Source organism: Phalacrocorax carbo, chromosome 4, assembly GCF_963921805.1.
Source record: "Phalacrocorax carbo chromosome 4, bPhaCar2.1, whole genome shotgun sequence".
NCBI lineage: Eukaryota > Metazoa > Chordata > Aves > Suliformes > Phalacrocoracidae > Phalacrocorax > Phalacrocorax carbo.
This window is the reverse complement of record NC_087516.1, coordinates 42966178-42985947: the sequence shown is the minus strand read 5'-3', so window position 1 is coordinate 42985947 and position 19770 is coordinate 42966178. Positions and strand designations below refer to the sequence as shown.

The following is a 19770-nucleotide window of genomic DNA, read 5'->3' as shown; positions in this document are numbered from 1 at the left end:
ACTGCAAAGTAAGTGGGGCTGATCACTATAGTCATGTCAAAAAGCACTCCTGCTTCAAGCTGAAGACGCACACTGAGAAGATTAGCCCAGCCTGGCTGAAACCAAACCTTTGATGTCCAGCATTCCTTTGGAGATGACCGCACAGAAGAGTCTGTTGTGCTGAATAAGGGTGGAAGACAAATGGGTTCGTTGGTGTTAGAGGTGCAGTGTCCTGGAGAGATACTCTCTTTGCCTGAGGCTCATGACTAAGTTGCTGGATCACCTGTAATGAGTCAGCCTTAGTCAATTCAGCCATTCCCTCATTTTCAGTTTTCAATTAAGGTGTAGTTTCACGGTCATCTTAATCTGATTTAGGACAGATGAAAGAGGATGTCTCCTTTCCCTCACTCTCCTCGTTTTGGTGTTAGGGGTTGCACAGCCAAGAAACCACATTGTTATTGCATCCCCTAAAGCGTGGCTCTGTAAAGGAGTATCTGATGTGAGTGCACTCTGATTCCGATACGGTGTTCTGGTTTTATGCAGCGTCAAAGCACGCACATTAAGCAGTGATTGGCTCCTGCACCTGGGGCTATGACCCTTTATTCCATTCACTTGCAGATGCTTTGTGCGATTTGTTAAGTTGCTTGGGATGGAACCAATTTCAGTCCTGTTGGATGGCTACTTGTTAGCTGGGCTTTGCAAATGTCCAAGGCTGTATCTTCCCCTCACCTGCCAGAGCAAGCCGAGACAGCGATTTTGACCTGCTCGATGGCTGACGGCTGTCCCTCTGCTGTCGTTTGCTGAAGCTGGAAGTGTTGCCCCTGAATAAATTCTTTACTTTGGCAAATGAAAAGCTGGAAATAATTTACTAACTTGAAGCTCCTCCCTTCTAAGTCTTCTGTCAGCTCTGCCAAGGAATGGCTTTGGGAAGGGCTGTAGTGTTTCTAAAATCTGGCATTCATTACAAGGGATTTTTCTAAGCGGGGTTATTGGCTTGATTATTTTTTCCCCTGAACATGCCATGTAAATTGAATACTGATGTGCAAATTCTGTCTTCATAAATAGGACTTTTTAAATCTGAGTCTACTTGTGTTATAACCTTCAGTGTAATATGAAACTATTTTCTCATTAAAATGAGAACCTGTAGTGATTCAAGAGGGATTGTGGAATACTTCTTTTTAAGAGATATTTCCCTTCAGAATTAGGACAATGCCGTACAAACGGATAATTGAGACGTGACTGTTGCGTAAAGCTCATACTGGCTGAATATAATTCCTAGTGATTAGAAATGCCCGTGCCGCCCAAGATCAAAACCCCTTCTGTACTGTGTATTCCGTTCGATTCCTAGTCATCACACATAGGTTTCTGAAAACGTGGTACAAACAAAAGAAATCCAGATGCAGCGTTCGGTGCTTGCGTAGCTTAATGGTACATTTATGAAGAGGTATCCTAGCAAGAAAATGCTTCCCTGCAAGGGCCGTTGTTTCCAGCAGTGGTACTGTTTTACTTATTAGCTCCATGTCAGATAAAGGTAACATTAAGAATTTACTCATAAGTAAAACCCAGTGGTGCTAACGCTTTTATACTTAGTGGAAATGAGTATTGGGCAACACACGCATGGTGTTTGGCTAGCTGGTTCAGTCAATATTTGCATGTGTTGCCTTGTAATAATTCCTGGCATGTCTCCTGATATTTCTGATAAGTTCATTGTTATTAAATAATTACTACTTAATGCAGCCGATTTCCAAGCAACGTTACGACACATGTAAAGCGTGCAAGTTAAAACTCATTTTTTGCATCTATGTTGTTACCAGCATCCATTAGCATGTGTGTGTAAGTGATCAAATATCTTCTGCATCTCCAGTAAGTGCTCTGTCAGCAGATGAGAAGACATGACTAAATCTTTTGTTAGCACCACAGAGTCTCTGCAAGGCTGCTGACAGACAAAACGGGAAACAAGTATAACCAGCTATTGAGGAAATGAAATCATTTCTAGTTACGCATAATGCTTGTTAATATAAAAACCATACATGGTAATTAATTTTTAAGGGAAATTTCTAACCGTTCCCTCCAAAATGTTCTCCATTGTCTTTTTGTGAAACTTAAAAGTATATCCTTAACTTTCCCCCCAAGTGAATTTATTTGGAGCCTTGAAACATGGGCATGTATGACGAAGGCGGCACATTAAACCCGGGAATTGTGATTTGCTTTGTCACTTCATTCTTACTGGAGAGCCAGCACCCTTTCCTCACCGTCAGACCTCAATTCCCACTTCAGGAACTAGACTGAGGAAGCTGTGTGTGTTTTCCTCACACTAAATAGCCCCAGCAGTCACGTGACTGGGATGAATATATTTGCTCTACTTTGCAAGGGTCAACCTCATAAAAATTGTGTCGGTACCTGCACAAGTGACTTAAGAAATGCTGAACACCGCTGACCTTACGGAGTAATGCATACCTCAGAAAGGACAAGTAAATACTGTTCTACTCAAATGTTGGTCTGGGGAGCTGACTGCAGCTTCCCTAGGGTAAAATTTTTCACATATTCCTATGTGCGTTTTCATGTGTACACCACGGTTTGGGGTTTGGTGGTTTTGGCTTTTCTTCGTTTGGGTTTTTGTGGGGGCTTTTTGTTTGTTTGTTTGTTTGTTTTGTTTTGTTTTAATTCCAGCAGATTTCAGTTTGGGGTTTTACATTATTTTTAAAAGATAGCAAAAAAATCCCAAAGCTGGGTCAAAATATTTGAATTCTTTTGCGGCTCAAGTTTGAGGCACTAAAAACACATACATGGTTTTTTGTGTAACTTATGGATTACTATAAGATATTATTCTGCATACATCATTTTTTTTGGCTCACTGAAAGTAGATCTCGGGTCAGCCAGAGAATAAAATTGTGTATCAAAAGTAATGGAAGAGACCTCTGTTTGACAGATAATTTAACTGTTCTGTACAACTTGGAACTACGCCGGTGTTGGCGCACCATCATTAAAGGCTATCTGTGTGCTGACTCGCTTTGAAGTATTTCCTCTTACTTTGTAAAGCCGTCCATTTCTGAAGGCGTCTGTCACGTCGGGGTGACACTGTGGGTCTCAGCCGTGCCGTTCGGCTGAGCTGGCCCGGCCACACACCGAGCTGCTCGCTGCCAGCGCCGGCGGCTCAGCCCCCTTCGGCTTCTTGGGGCGGTCCAGGCAGCGCAATGGGTAGGAGACAAGAACTGGGGTTTCAACAGTGAGAGCGTTACTTCTGTTTTGTTCATCGCTGAACTAATTATTCCTACGATTACCTTGGTCTATGTTTTTATTTTCTGAAACAAGAGCGACAGCGTTCTTTCTCCAACTTCTTCAGATTCAAGTGAAATAAAAATTGAAAATTATTAATCTTCTCTGAAACGGGACTTTTCTCTATAATGTCACTTATTGTCAGCTCTTGAAGCGTTCAGCTGCTGTTCTGCCCTCGAGACGGGTACAGCCCTTACGCACCTGTAAATTTCTTCGGTAAATGTTCACGCTGCCGCCTTTCTCTTTGATTGTTAATCCGTAACTTGTCTTTCAGTGCAAGCGGTTCGTGGAGTGTGGTTCTGCACTTTCACTTATTGACCAAACGGGTTTTCTTTTAATGCTTACCAGAGAGTTTTCAGCAGTTACGATTCATTAGCGCTATTAATTGAGAAACGATGACAATGCGCACCCACCTCTTATTGGCCGCACCTTGTTTTTTTTCCTGCAGATTTATTGGTTTAAAGATGGGAAGCAAATTTCTAAACGAAGTGATCACTACCGAATTCAAAGAGAACCTGATGGAACTTGCTCACTGCATACTGCAGCCTCCACCCTGGATGACGACGGGAATTACACTATTATGGCTGCTAACCCACAGGTAAATGAAGGTTTGGCTCCAAAAGTGCTTCTGGACATAAATCTTGAGAAAACTATCTCATCTTACGTATGCATGATTTAATTAAATGATGAAGTCACCATAAAGTATGTAAGTTAGATTTCTGTTTTCATCTTGCATCAGTAGGGTGGGACCTTTCTATCTCCAAGAGATTAGCAACTCAACAGCAGGTTTTTTTTTTCCTGTGGTTTGAGGATTCAGAGGGGAGGGGTGGTATTTTTTAATCACTTTTCCCCATTTGTTTCAGCTGATAACATCTCAATATCCTAACCCAGCACGGATAGCAAGCGTACTCTAAAGGGAGGAAAAAAAATCCAGTTTACCAGCAGAAGCCACCCAATCCAGCAACTTAATTTTTGTGTTGACGCTCCTCACTGACTGAGGCCAACTTTTTGAAATGAGTAGGAATGTATCACACCTCACTGTGTTTACGTTAGGCTGTGATTGCAATTCTGTGAGGCAAAAAACTCCAGCGCTCATAATGCAGGGGGGAGGTCTCCTGTGCTGATCCCCAAGTCTTAAACAAAGTTTTTCTGAAACGCAGAGCGTGACTGGTTTTGTAATATTATTTGTTCGTCGCAGACCCAGTGCAGGAGCTGAGGTGTGCAACAGAAACCCACGAGTGCGTACGACCCAGCTAAGCTCACAGTTCATGCAGCCTGTTGAAGTAATTTTTCCAAGCCGCTTTTCCTACAGCCCAGCAACTTGAGGGGAAAGATTTGCACGTGAGAAACCAAGGCAGCAGTAACATAACTTGTGGGATATAATGAATTATTTTCTTCTGTAGCACCAAATATCTTGCCAAGACGAGGCCTGCAAGCAGAATCACACTGTAAAATCACAAACTGTATCACTGAGACAGAGTTTAATCTAAACAGGAGTGTTGTGCTCTGTTATGAACGTTGCTAGGTTACTTAGCGCGACACTGCCATTTTTGCCTCGCTCTTTGTCAGTCCTGCTCGCACTGCAGCGTGCTTGTGAGTGCCTGGGCTGGACTGTGCACGCAGGCGACACACAAACAGCAGTTTTAGGCTAGATTCTACACGCTGCAGTGCTTAAATCTAGGTGGTTTAACCATTATTTCTACATATACAAATAACAGAAATAAAGAAATAACAAAGAAATAGCAGAAGGCGAAGGGACTTCTGCAAGCTGGGAGCTTTGACACATAGATGGCCATTGGGTTACAACACTTGGTACCATTTAAACTGCGGAAATTCACAGCAGGTTTAAAAATAATGAATAAATACATACGTGCTCAAGGTAGGAGGTAAATCCTGTTTGTCTTCCTGTACGTCTTGTGTTAACACAGTACAGGGTTGCCCGAGGTGGCATTACTGCGTGATCCAGCACCTTGAGCACCTGGTGAATAAGCTGCCTCTGTGTCTGGGCACTGCACTCGCGCCCCAGATATTTAGGGCTTGCTTTTGGCATTTGTTATTCGGTAACGCTCCCGTTCAATGACACAACGGTGACCTAGGTTATCAGCTCTGGTCACTGATGACACTACTTTGTCAGTGGATTTTTAGCTGCACTAAAATGAGCTGGGTTTGTATTGTTCCTAGTTTGGGGATTGAAAAAGCAGTTTTGTTGAATGGTAATACTGCATCTGTGCTTTTTTTCCCCTCCCTCTTTGGAGAAGGACCAGAAGCATCTTCTTCTGGCTCCCCTAAACAAAACATCTGGCTGTTGCACCAAGCCCATTCTGTTCTTTCTTCACAGTGTAATTCCCAAGCAAACCCACTCATCTCTTCCACTACTTGCTTGCTTTTACTGTGTGTTTCACAGCACAATGGAGGCAAAGAAGGGCTGTGAGTTAATGTACTTGCCTTTCACACTCAAAGATCGGGATTCCAATTCTTTTAAGTCATCCTGAGTGGAAATAATTTTGGCATAGCCACCCCAATTGTAATGGAAAGTTGTCTGCATCTCCCAGCTATCACAAACTTAAGGCAAATTTGGCAAGCTTTCCTCAAGAAAAGCAAAACATGTAAATATAAGGGAGCCGCATCGGGCTTCTGATGGGCTGGTAGGTATTTGCTGGGCTGTTGCTGTGTTTTGGTCATTGCTAGTGGAACCACCGAGCTACAAAACAAAAAGGCATATTCTTAGTTGACGGAAATGGATTTTATTAACACAAAGGGTTCAGCTCATTAAAGCTCTGCCAGTTCATGCCACTTCAGGATCTGGACTAATGTGACACTAATGTGAAGTGACTTGTTGACACGCCTCGGAAGGCATCCGTGGCGTGACGGTGTCAGGCAGCACTGCCTGCGAGGTGAAGCGCAGCGACCCGGAGTCAAGGTTCTAATGCACCTCTGGGGTCTGCAGTAACACTTGCCACAGAACTCAGTCGAGAGTAAATGGACCCCAGGCCTGGGCAAACACGGAACCTTGCCTGTTTTAGGCCTTTAGTTAAAGGTTACGTCCCTAAACCGAGCTTCTCCCGTGAGCTGAGTGGGCTCGAGTTGAGTTCTTTTTTTCACCTTCTTTCCTTTCATCCCACTCTCTTCGCTGCACGATGCACCTGCAGTCCTCAGGCTGGACTTCCCTTATTTTCTAGGCCACTTTCTCATCAATTACGTCCACTCGTTGCTTCCTTCCCTTTCATCCCATGACTTTTCCGAATCTTTGGCTTCCTGCTTGTTCTTCCCTATCCAAATTCCGTACTGTCCTTTGTGCTTTCATTTGTGATGCCTTCCTGTACTGAGATACGCAGAAATTATCTCAAAATGTGTGAATGCATCACCTGCCAGAAAAAGAATAATATGCAGTGGTGCCTAAAATAGAACTGTATTTGTTCCAGATGTCTCTCATGATCTTGTAACAGGGGGGGGAAAAAAAAGCTTTTGCTTAAGAAATCGCTGCAGGTCACAGGCAAGGGCTTATTTTAACGCAAGTATTTTTCTTGTGGACTAAATGAGTCATGGGAATAAAGGCGGGACACGGCAACTTCGTTTCTAACAGCCTGGCAGTAAGGCAGCGGCCACTGCACTTGGAGGCTGCTTGGGACCCCAGTGAAATTGTTTTTCAGTGGGCTTTGGATGGTTGTTAGTGAAGAGCTGCTTGCATCCCCCCGAATTACTGCGGCAAAAATATTTGGCGCTTTTATGTGGACAGACTTGAGCGTGCAGGACTCATAGCGTCGACCCGCAATACGCTGCAAAGCTGGCGTGGGCATCGCCTTACTGCGCCCACTCCAGGGGCTGAGAGGCAGATGTGCACCAGCTATCCATTTATCAAAGAGCTATTTAAAACTCATTTTGGAAAGCTAGTAAAATTATTACATTGTTATAGAGAAGTATATAAACTTTTACCGCAGTATTATTTTTATACACAGCTTTTCTATTTGTATCTGTTGTGCAGATTTATTAGTGCCACCAGATGCTTCTCCCCCTCACCTGGTGAATTCTGCAGCCCCCTGGACAGCAGCAGTTCTAGCTGCAGGCAGCCCCCGCCCACGTTTGTTACCTCTAGAGCTTGTGGTGGACACGCTGTCTTCTGGGAAACAAAGTAAAATAAAAAAGAGAACCAAATATGACAGTGCCCAGGTTTTATTTCTCATTCACTGACAATAACCCAGGACGACTGAACAGTCTCCAACGGCCACCAGCGCAGCGCTGCGCTGTGGTGCGATGCCTACCCCAAACCAGGCTCACTCTGCAGAGGGGACCCGTCAGGTACTCCAGCGATTCTTTTGGTTGTTACATTCGTGGGGGTGTCAGAGCTGTGGCCCCGCCAGGTGAAGGGCATCGATCCGCTTTGGAGGCCAACGCTTACCAAGTGCCGTTTTCAGGATCTTGACTAGTTGGCTCGTCTTTCTGTCCACACAGAGAAACCTCCCACCCACATCGATGACTTAGTCAATACACTGTTTCAAGGACTTAATTGCCAGTGGCACTAATAACCTTTTTTTTAAAAGAAAAACTTCCAGGCAGAACCCTTTAACCAATAACCCTTTACTGTGTTATGGTGCCAGTAACTCCAGCCTGTTCTGTGTTAGACTGGAAGCTGGTTCAATAGTTTAGCATCAGAAGGTATCTTGGCAAATGTTTTTCAATGGCTTTGTGAAAAAGAGCTTGTGTTACGGGCTCTGTAACAGGTGGGCAGAAGAGAAGCGAGCAGGTTGAACATTTATTCACGTTCCATGCTTTTAAGTCTTTTAATGCTTCTCCTCTCCTTCATCACAACAGGGCAGAGTAAGTTGCACGGGCAGGCTGATGGTTCAAGCTGTAAATCAGAGAGGCCGCAGTCCTTGGTCGCCTTCTGGTCAGCCTCATATGAGAAGGTACCTGATGCTTTTTTTTTTTAATCTCCCTCTTTTAATAATATGTTTTGTAAAATTATGATGGTAAGGCAAAGAATGTGAAGTAAGAAGGTAAGTTATGGCATTGGGGGAAAAAAAAGTAACCTCTGCTGTCTACAGAGGACTGCAAAGCTTGCATACACCTCGGAAATGACGCGACGTTTGAGGATCTTTAATTTTGCCTGTCTCCTCCGCCTTTCTTTGTGCCGTTCACTAATTACTCCCTGGCTTACGTTACCCTGTCAGCTGTTGGGAAGGACCCTGTCACTTCTCTTTTTTTAAAACGTCTCACCTGACCAGGGTGCTGCCAGGAACCTGTACTTTCTGCAGATTTTAATAAGTAGCCATTTAAAGAAGCAGCAGAAATAACTGCCACCAAAGACATTTATTAGATTTACATTAGAAATATTTTAGTATTTCAGTGATTTCACTTCAGGTTCTTATAAGGAATTATGAGTCAGAAATAAAGTATTAAACTTATCTTTGAGTTTACAATTATTCACATAGGAAGGTTTGCTTTATGTTTTTGGACCATATAAGGGAATTTTCCTTTCAAATACTTTTTTTCCATTACCCAGAGCATTTCTGAGGCTATTGAGCACTGCTTAGGCAGCTGTAGATAATACAAAAATATTCGTTTTAGTTACCCAACCAGAACTGCTCTCACAGGAGTACAAGGGCTCCCGCATCACAGCTCCTGCTGTGATTAGGCATGTGTTTTGCTTAAGGGGCACACTGGCCACGGAATCTCCATACGGTCCAACCGTAATATATAGGATAGATGTAATTACATAGTGTGCAATAAAGAAATGCTTCCTGTAACAATTAGTAGAGGTAGCAGGATGGACTGTAGCCCTGCTGCACACAAACAGGCTTGCTTTCCCCCCTCTGATAACTAGAAAGTACTGGGAAGTGAGGTTGGGTGTTTAAAAGATCTTGTCAGTTTTATTCCTGCGCAGAACAAACTGGGCTTCCTGCAGTCCTGAAAGTATTTCCCAGTGTCTCATGAGGCATCCTACCACCTCCCCCTCGAACGCCTCACCTTTAGGCCGGTGAAACCCCAGGCTCAGGCTGCTTACGGAAGGGAGTATCCTGCGCTCTGTCGCTGCAGCGTGACAACAGCCCAAAAAAGCTGGGTCCGTGGGGCGTACAGCAAATAAGGCATGTGACACCTGCAAATGAAATGAAAAGGTAGAAATGAAAAGTCTCTGTTAATCCCTGCAGGGAAAAGCTGCCATGCAGCGCCAGGCTTCAGCTGACTTAGCGCGCACAGGGTGAGAAAGGGGAAGCGTCTTTAAACAAGGACGGGAGAAAGGAAGGTGGATGCGGGCAGGAGCACAGCGAGCAGCTGCCACTTCTGCCTCGTTGTGAAGGCCAAAAGACAGACGCCTCTTTCTGCGACGGGCAGAAAAAACCCTTGGTTACCCACAGGGAGGCTCATCTTTCAGTCTCTCCAAACTCAAACAAAGTCTGAGGCCGCCGGCAGCTGGTATTTTATTTTCTAATTGAGACAAGTACTCGGGCAGCCACTATTGTTTCAGTTGGGGGTCCAATAGTCATGAATTCCAAATATGAGATTTCCATATAGCAGTTTAATTAAAATTAGGGCAATTATTGGGGATTTTTTGTTCCTGTAAAATGACCATATGTGAAGGGCTCATTCCGCTATGTTTACTTAGGGCAGGCCTGGCTCTGCCGAGCATTCAGCACAATGCTATTTCTGTTTAGTGACATTTCCCACTGCGCCCAGCACCCCGTTGTCCCCGAGACGGATGAAATTTGAGCGTGTCAAAGCCCCCTAAGGCAGGCTCCCACTGTTGGCTTGTCTAATGCACCGTATGGTGATACCGTGCTCCCCCTATACCATCGTATGTGTTGCGTATATTGCCATATACTTCTGATAAGTAATCCTCCTGTGGCGTTACAATATTATTTCTGGAAGCTTTCTGCTTGAGAGCAACAAAAGCCTTTTTTTTTTTTTTTTCCCCTCTTTTTTAAATGAGTGTAATTATTAGCTTAATGAACTTTATGACTTGTTACACTGTTGACAGGCTTTTCCTGAAGTATTTTTATCCTCTTACAGAACTGTTCTGGCAGAACTCTGTTTTTTTGTCATCCTCACTAAATCACAAACATTTTAAAACACTCTCTGTAGTTATTTCATTTTTCTGACATTTGCTTAGCTTGCAAACATTACCTTTTTAGCATCACTTTGCACGGGGCGGGGGAACGTCTTGAAGTGTCTTGATGTGTACAGAGCTTGGGCACAATCCCTTAGACGACACAGCACTCGACACTGTAGCACCTAGGCTGTCTTGCAGTGCACTGCAGCCAGAGCCCCAAATAAATGATCTTAAAATGTATAAGATTTGAGGAAGCTTTAAAAAATAAATATTCCTATTGCCCCTGCTCTCAGTGAGAGGATTAATTTGAACCTAATCTCCTTTATCCCAAATTAGTGATCATTATTACAAGGTGAGTCATAAAGTGTTCCCCAGCTTCTTGCTTGCTGAAATTCCTCGTGCGTTACGCCACTCCAACCCATGGAGTCTCCCCCGGACACATTTAGTGCAGGATGTCAGCACTGCTGAAACTGATCTTCGCAATTTGATGCCCACATCACAACTCTAAAGAACCCACAACTAATCCAAGGGTATTCCAGTCTATGGCAGTTTGTCTTTCCTGGACATCTGAAGTACGTGGCTCTACTTGTTTCATCATTTCTTTAAAACCACAAAATGTTTTAGAATTAAAATAACCCTGGTTTCACCTCTCAAGGTGAAAGCTTAAAAGTAGTCTGCAATTTTAGAAGTAAATTTACAAAGAGGTAAAAAGAAATGCATTATTTATTTCTGACTCCAGACTAAACAGAATGCTGATTTAGGTTTCCTTTCAAATGAGTAATTTGAAAACAGTATGCTCTTGAATCGTGAAAACTATCAGGAAAAAAGGCCATCTTCAGTCACAAACTCCTGATCTTTTTGCATTTCATTTTGCTGAATTTTTCGCCCAGTTTTGGTGAGCACTGCCTTTCCATGCATCTGACCGGGGTGCACATAAGTGCTCTGAAGGGTTGCTTGCACTGTGTTGCGCTCACTTGACCAGATACCATCATCTCTTGTTGGTCTTGCAGAACTCACTACCAAAAGCTCCAAGTACAGGCTTTCTTTGTTACCACCCATTTTCCATCCCAGCTGCATGCGCATGAGGCAGGTTTGTCTGCAGAAATGGTTAGGAACTCACCAGCTGGAGCTGAGTGTTGCTTATGAGCTGTAATCCAGTAGCTTTAGGTATGTTCAAGTGGCAAAAATCCTGGGTGCTTAAGACCTGGACTGAGGCACCTGAAGAATTACCTAAGCTTTTAGTGTGCGCAAAGATGTCAGCCTGTTGGATCCCCCCCACACACACACATTTGCTTTAGTTATAGCTGTGGGAAGGCTGTGATGATCATTAAAAAGTCAAAATTTATCTGTTCACGACAGATTTATATGGTGGTAGAAGTGATGACTGGTCAGAATTCAAACAGCGCAATAACAGAGAGAAGGGCAACAACAGAGGGCAAAATAAACCAAATTCAAGCAAGTCTAATTAGACTTAACCTCAGTGGCACACAGCATGCAGCAAGAGGGTTTCTCTCTCATACCGTAGCACAGCATCTTCTTTTCCACATGTAACTGTGGGGAGTTTAAGCTGTTTTGTTGTTGTTACAAATTATTTTAACCTAAAGAAACGCCCCTGGGCAGTGGAAAAAGCAGTAGAGCCATGTCTACGGCAGCATGTATGCTGCAGACACCGGCCAGAACACTGACGAAGTTAACAGAAACTGGAATTCAGAAAAGAGAATTTCCCTGTGAGGTATCATTGATAAGAGTTACCTGGGAGGATATTTGAATAGCTCCCCTTCGCTGCAGCAGGATGGTACCGTAGGCAGCAGCTGGCTCCAGAACAGAATCCATCAGAGCTGATCAAGAAAGGACAAAAACTGACCTAAAATTTTGTTTCCATTACAAATTTATTTCATTACTAAATCACATGAACGGAATCATGCTAATTTCAACTGGAAAAAAATCCAGTTAAGCAAAGAAAAAGATTCTATAGATTAAATTAACAGGCAAGAACAGCCAATGCTGAAAATAGACCAAATGATACCGTGGAAGCTTATGGCAATTGATACGGTTTCTGGGGACAGGAGTTATTTTTCCTTCTTTTTACTTTTTGTTAAACTTTAGGGTCCCTTTTTGAAGAACAATTTAATGACCAAAGTTTTTCTTCCTATTGCTTACAAATGCCATTCTCGTTGTTTTGACACCACAGTTTGATGGCTTTGAAAACGCTCAAGAACATCTCAAACAGAAAACCTGTTAAATGAGGAATAAATACCCACAGCACTTCAAGCCACAGAATTTTCTGTGTGGCCTGCAGTGGTACAGAACAAAATAAAAATAAGTCTCGTGCAAAGTCTCTTCTCAGCTGAGATGAGTCAGCTTTTAGCTGCTGTTATTTTCTGAAAGGTAAACACAGTTGACCAACAGGACAGGTGCTTTCTGCTGTAATCAGCAAGGGTGAAGGGATTAAATACCCAGGACACCAGAAATGGGGAACTGAAGCTACGTGCTAAGGCCGACTGACTGACTTTATTTGTACTTCAGTGATTTAAAGACTAACTCTAAAGAAAAATACTACCAGGTAAAAATACAAGCAATTATTCTGTGGCAAGATTGTTTTCTAGATCGTCTTTTGCCACAACATGAATTAAACAAAAGCAATTCACAAGTACAGTGTCATCATTAACTCAGTCTGAGCCAAATATGTGTGTGTGTGTGTAAATACGGAGTGATTATGGTATAGGTCAAAGAATTGATTTAAAATTCAAAGCAGTCTTATAAGTGATTTTGGTTCTTCTGATTTATCAGAGAAAAAAAATAATTTACCTTTATTTCATATTATTTTAAGACCACGATCTCGATCAAGGGACAGTGGTGATGAAAATGAACCAATTCAGGAACGATTCTTCCGGCCTCATTTTCTGCAGGCTCCTGGAGACCTGACTGTTCAAGAAGGAAAACTCTGCAGAATGGACTGCAAGGTAAGTATCGTGCGCCGGCCAGTGGCAGCCTCTCTGTAACCTTAGCTGGCTCAGGACCCAAGGTAGTTTCTCTTTAAAGGTGTTTTACCTATTGGCAGTTTCAGCGACTGCCACTAGGTTAATTAATCTCATTGCTTATGAGCAAGCTGACAATAAAAGTTTGCCTCCCCTCCAATCAAAGTGCTTCAGGCGAAGGTTACAGCTCAGAGCAAGCTGGCAGCTAGAATTCAGCTGTGCCAGGGTGCGGAGGGAAGCAGCACCACACTAGAAAGACAGTGCACTTCTCCATTTTAAGTCCTTTCACTACTTGAGTTTCGATCCCCCATTAAAGTTTCAAACAATATAATCTTGATTTATGACTTTGCCTAACAGAATTGATTAAGGCTTTGATGACTTCTGTTTACTTTACGCTGACATATTTGGGAGAAGCTATTTGCTTTCAAGCAGTACCCACAGCACGGCTTCCCAAAGCACAAGACTGGGCCACACACACCAAGCATTAATAGCGCAGGCGGTGCTGTCACTAGGTCACACCTCAGCAGAATGGAACTTGGAGTCCAGCAATTAGTCAGCTAAGCATCTTTTTGGCTGCAAGTTTTCCACAAAAAGTTAATCCAGAAAGGAGTATCTTCTTGTTCCACGTGAAGAGTGAACAATCTAAAAAGACAAAAGGTGTCAGCCTGCCTTTTCTTTTGCAACGTATTACTATTTAGCTTCTAGCATATCTAAACACTGATCTTTCTTCAGTCACGCCCATAAGACGTGGAATCCAGGGAGTTGGCCAGAAAGTAAGTAAATGACTACAACTGAGTCAGTGTGTAACTCAGGACAGGATTAGATCTTCAAACCTTGTAGTGCACCTGCAGTAGCAAACACAACCGAACTTCTCTGGTGTTTCATACGGCTAAGACCGTTTCCTTCTATTCTGTTTACACTTAAGGTTAGTGGATTGCCGACTCCAGATTTAAGCTGGCAACTTAATGGAAGACCAATTCGCCCCGATAGTTCTCACAAAATGCTGGTGCGTGAGAATGGTGTGCACTCCTTGATCATAGAGCCCGTCACAGCCAGAGATGCTGGAATTTACACGTGTATTGCCAGCAATCGAGCTGGCGAAAATACATTCAGCCTGGAGCTCATTGTTGCAGGTAACACTGTCACGCTAAGCTTCCACACAGAGCACTGTAAGGGTACCATGGAAAAGGAAGCCTTAAGTGCCATCAGGCAGGGTGGTTAAGGGGTGGGGGTATGGGAAGGGAACCTGGCAGAAACACAACTATGGCAGTTAGTTGTAGGTGACACATTTGCGTTATGTTGTGGCATAAGTAACCTCCGTGTACACAGTTAAGAAAAGAGGGCGGTTGCCACATTGGGGCCACACACCAGACTGTTCACTGGAACAGGGTTTTTAATGGCGATTTGTGCAGCCCCAGCCTTACCACTGGGTAGCGAGGATGGCATGGCTTGTGCCTTTCACAGCGTATCAGACTAGTGCCATTCCAGCGCTCTACTCCCGGTAGAGCAGTTCCTTCTATAATTAAAAGCCCACCCTATTATTAAGGAACACTGCTTAACAGGCATTGTGCGGCCAGTTTATGGAGTCTTTGTGCTCCACATATCAATTCTTTCGGGGAGGCGGAGGGGGACACACACCACTCCAGCTCTTAGTGCTCACTTCTTGCCTATTAAAATACTGATGGGACTGATGTTTTCTTCAGATGAACCAGGGCTGGACTTTTTGATTAACAAAGACAACGCTTAAGTTTCCTGCCACTTAGATTTTTCACTATTGGTTTTTAGCACGTTGCTGAGAGAAAGGCTATATTTTCATAGACCAGTGTTAACATGACTGCAATCTTTATCTTCACAGCTAAGGAAGTACACAAAGCACCTGTGTTTATAGAGAAGCTACAAAACACAGGTGTGACTGAGGGGTTCCCCGTGCGACTGGAGTGCCGAATCTCAGGGGAGCCGTCTCCTCAGATATTTTGGAAGAAAGAGAACGAGTCACTCACATACAACACTGACCGAGTGAGGTTAGACTGACTTAGAATAATCTCCCCGTATATAACTGCAGTGACAATTTATCCTGTAACACAAAGGAAAACCTAGAAGGTCTTCAGAATGCTTTGTGTGAGCAGCAGCTCATGAATATTAACTAGTTATTGTAATAACAGATGACATTTACTCAAACCTGGAGCCAGCCTGGTGGCTGAGCCAGAATTAAAATGTTAGCTCTGCCTTCCAGCCCTGGACTTAAACAACTATCTTTGCACTTTAAGCATGTGGAGAAGTAGTTCTTGTCTTGTAGAACTAAGACTTAGAGAAATTTACTGGTGAAAACCTAGGCTCCTAAGTAAAGCCATCTGCTTCTCTGCAGAAACCTTGATTCATAGATATGCTGTGTAGTTCAGCAACTAAGATTCAATATTTTTAATATTCTATATACTATAAACTTGTCTTCAATATTTGATAACATTTTGTACAAATGTTTAAAAGCAAATGCATGATATATTGCAAGAAAAGGGACTCGTTACTGATATGACGCTGTAATGAATTATTGCTGTCCTTCTAAATAACTAAGAGTATTTAAGTACTTTTTTCCAGAAGGTTTGGGGTTTTTTATCCTTTCCCCAAAAAGTCTGGGTAACTTCTGGTGCCCCCACTACTTAAACTCAAATTCCAGATGCCTTAACCGGTGATTGTGAAAAAGAAGTTACTTTATGCATTTTTGCTTCTTAGTTTTCAGTACAGGATATTAAACTGACTGATCATCACGCATACTCAAGGTTTTATTTTCTACCTGCTAATTTCAGAGGAAGTTCCATATTAATTAGAAGTGGACTATAAGTAGTCTGTAACTAGGGTTGGCTCTGCTTACATTTAAAACTAGCCTATGCTGTTTTGCAATTTCAATAGTAACTTTCTACTTTTCTTTCATTTAGCATGCACCAGGATAACTACGGCTACATCTGCCTGCTTATTCAGGGAGCCACAAAGGAGGACGCTGGCTGGTACACCGTTTCAGCCAAGAATGAGGCTGGGATTGTGTCCTGCACTGCCAGGTTGGATGTTTATAGTAAGTGACTTCAATTTTCATCATCACATTAATTCCCCCCAAAAGCGACCGTTCTACAAGTTTCAGTTTGTTCACAGAATGGTTTACACTGGTCTCTCTTTCTTTTGTTTATAGTTTGTCCTCAATAATAACGATCCACATCAAGACAACAAATGCTCTGTCAAAGTACATTTCGCCATCTTTCAGATACCTAAAGCAAAACAAGCATGCATGCTTTCTGTTTTTGCTCAGTATATTAAATTATAGCTAATTAACAACAGATAACGGCATGATTACGTTATTTTTGTGGATCATTATTACTATTGCTCTGCTAGCACTTCCCTAACCTTTCATATTCTTTTGTACATTAGTCTATAATACACCCGTGACAGCTATCACAAGAACAGTAGGTGTTTTTATGGCTTTCTGCTTAATAATCAGTCTGGTCCAAAGCAGCCCCTTCCATAGTGAATGTTTTCTTAAACCAAAGTCTCTTACCAGGCTTCTCGTAACAAGAATTAAGGGGGGCAGGGAGGGGGTAAGGGGAGAGACTGGGATGATAAAGGATAGGTGCTGGGGTGGTGGGGGTAGCGGGACTTGTGAATTAGATGTGGCTCAGCGTTCTTCAGCAAACAAGGGGCAGCAATGGCAGCCAGCTGAGTTCCTTCTATGTACAACAACAACCCACCCTAGAACAGGCCTGTCACTGTAATATTAGTGCACAGAAGCAAACCCCTCGTTGCTACCCTTCTCAGTGGCACAAGGGAAGGTACAAAGCTATGCCAGAAAGGCAGTGTGACACACAGAGAGACAATTGTTTTTACTTACCGCATTTGAAAGTGAAACTAGATGCCGAGAGAAAAAAAAAACCCAAAACACAAAGAAATTAAAAAAACTTACCTTTGATATCGTGGCTTTCTGCCACTGAGAAATTAGCACCTCCTTTACAAAGGGTTGATTGTGCATCTGGTATGCTTTGTTGCAGAGCTCAAGAAGGCTAACCTTTTTTCTTCGCTTTTTAATCTGCACAGCTCAGTGGCAACAACCACCTCAGACAACCAAGCCAAAGAAGGTGCGGCCCTCGGCCAGCCGATACGCTGCGCTTTGTGACCAAGGACTAGACATCAAAGCAGCTTTCCAGCCCGAAGCAAATCCAGTCCACCTGACAATGCAGTCTGGCTTGGTAGAGAGTGACGATCTGTAGATCCAGCGGCTGCTTCCGTCATTTTCTTTCAAAGCAGAAACACTGAAAGCCATTGCCTTGACCAATGATACTCCTATGTCACTTTATGCAAAGGCAGACACCTTCAAGTACAAAAGATAAACAACCAACACAATAACCATATATTCCTTATTCATTATGCCAAATTAGAAGACTAGGTAGGTTATTAATAGAAATGTACATGTTGCACAACAAATCACATTCACCAGTTCCTTATACCTAAGTTGCTTCAGCTCTTATGAATAACCCCTTTCATAAAGGCCGAAATACATGAGAGAGACGGATTTCTCAGAAGAGAACACTATTTATCACTACACGCCTTCATAAGCAGTGAGTAGATGCTACACAATCCTAATGGTGCGAGATGTTTCATTTGAGGCCATTAGATCACAAAGAAAATTAGAATGTATGGTTATCTGTAGTTCTAAAACGGCAATGCATTCTGATAGCTACAATGAACAAGTGCAATAGTGTAAGGATAAAACAGGAAGGGACGAGGAAGAGAAACGTAAGCAAATGCTGTATCTCTGCAAACCGCTTTCTATTCTACAACGGGAAAAAATACCTTGCCTTAAATGCTGTTAGTACGGACACTTCTATAAAGCAATGCCAACACCCTAACTTTCAATTCTTTTGTATTTTTCCTTTTTGTCATCTAGGAGGAGGCTTTCTTACAAACAAACATACAGCAAAGACAGTTTAAGCATAAGTAACTTAACCTCTTCAAGATAACGAAGAAAAAGAGCTGCCATAGTAACAGTCTACTCCAGACTGTAAATATTAGTAACTAGATGGGGAAAAAATGCCAACAGTATGAACCACTGCAGGAGGTTCCTGCAAGGGGTGGGAGGGGGACAGGGCAAGAGGTTGAAACTCTCTGTGGATTTCCTGAACCAGCCCATAACCTCGTAATACTCCCCTTCAAGAATCTGAAATTCCAAGGTGAGCTGAAATCTAGGGAGCGTATGTATGGGACGTTCGACTGTTTAAAGCTTGTGTTGTGTCTGTGAGGATTTTAGGAATGTACAGTAAGTGAAAAATGGGTTGAGACTGCAATACGAATTCAGTGACAAGTATATGCCACAGGTGATAAGCTTGCAGATCTGAGAAAGTAGAAGATGAGGATGGACAAAAATAACATCAAATTTGCACCTTCCCCCCCCTCTTAACCTAGCATGTGTCTCTGGTAGGTTTTATTTTTCCTTCTCCTGACTGCAGGCCAACGACAGCGCCTTTAATGGGTAGAGCCCGTCTGCTGTAGATGAAAAGCCTGAAGGCTACTTTCAGAGTGCAAAGCAATCCACATCAAACTGGAGCCCCACCTAAGTCAGACCAGCCTAGGTAGTTTTAAATTAGAATCCAATGAATTTCAGATGAAGGGGAGGGAGGGACGGATGGGAGAATTACTAGGCCTGACAAGAAAAATGAGCATTTGATGGTACGAGCTACGATACTTTGCTATGAAAGGAAAACACTGTATTCCTTATATGAAGCACATATATGGTATCTTTCATTATTTATAATAAAAGTGTTGAAATCTTTTATCTCAGTTCAGTTATTCAGAAGTCCTGTACTTAGGGTTGTTTTTTTTTTTTAATTTTGTAATTGTGTACACCATATATTGCATTACTGCTATACATGTATTGCTTTGTAAGTACACAAAGTTTGTTTTGTTTTTTAGTGACTAATAAACTTTAGCACATAAGGTAGTACTATTCTGGTGCAGGATATGACCGGTTATGGGGATCGTTAATCTAGATTAACGTCGTAGTCTGTCATCTGGGAATAATCTGATTCTATTCTAGAAAAAGTATGTCATATCATTTGCCAAATTTTTCTCGACTGTGACATGCTAATTTACTTTTTTTATTTAGCTTCACTAGCATTATTTTGCCACCTTTCATTTGTATTTATAAAAAAAAATGTATTATCATTACTTTGGATTGTTGTGCTGATATAATGTGGGTTTAACATCAATAAATATTACACAAGTAGAAAGCTTCCCTTCTGGTAAAGACTATTAACTGTTTCAGTAGAAGCATGCAAGCATAAGATTTAGAAATTTTAAATATGATGAATGCAGATGAAGTGAGGGCAGCATCTAAAACTGACCAAAATTTATCAGACTATTCTGCTTGTGACCCAGAATTTCTTTTAAACAAAATGGAGGAACATGACCCATAAGTTCTGAGAAACTTTTGCCAAATAAAAGTTACCTGCAGATGCT

At 42.5% G+C, this 19770-nt stretch overlaps 1 protein-coding gene across 4 annotated transcripts in view; it reads left to right on the top strand.

Annotated features, from left to right (window-relative positions):
• PALLD (palladin, cytoskeletal associated protein) overlaps positions 1-19546 on the top strand; it is a 205843-nt gene extending 186297 nt beyond the window's left edge. For all 4 annotated transcript variants that reach the window (XM_064449749.1, XM_064449747.1, XM_064449750.1 and 1 more), the window contains 7 exons: positions 3704-3853; positions 8065-8159; positions 13131-13263; positions 14204-14411; positions 15134-15299; positions 16209-16342; positions 17353-19546. In XM_064449749.1, the coding sequence (XP_064305819.1) occupies positions 3704-3853; positions 8065-8159; positions 13131-13263; positions 14204-14411; positions 15134-15299; positions 16209-16342; positions 17353-17525 (1059 nt within the window). In that variant the 3' untranslated portion in view covers positions 17526-19546. The remainder of the gene's footprint in view (positions 1-3703; positions 3854-8064; positions 8160-13130; positions 13264-14203; positions 14412-15133; positions 15300-16208; positions 16343-17352) is intronic.
• Positions 19547-19770: the final 224 nt, after the last annotated feature.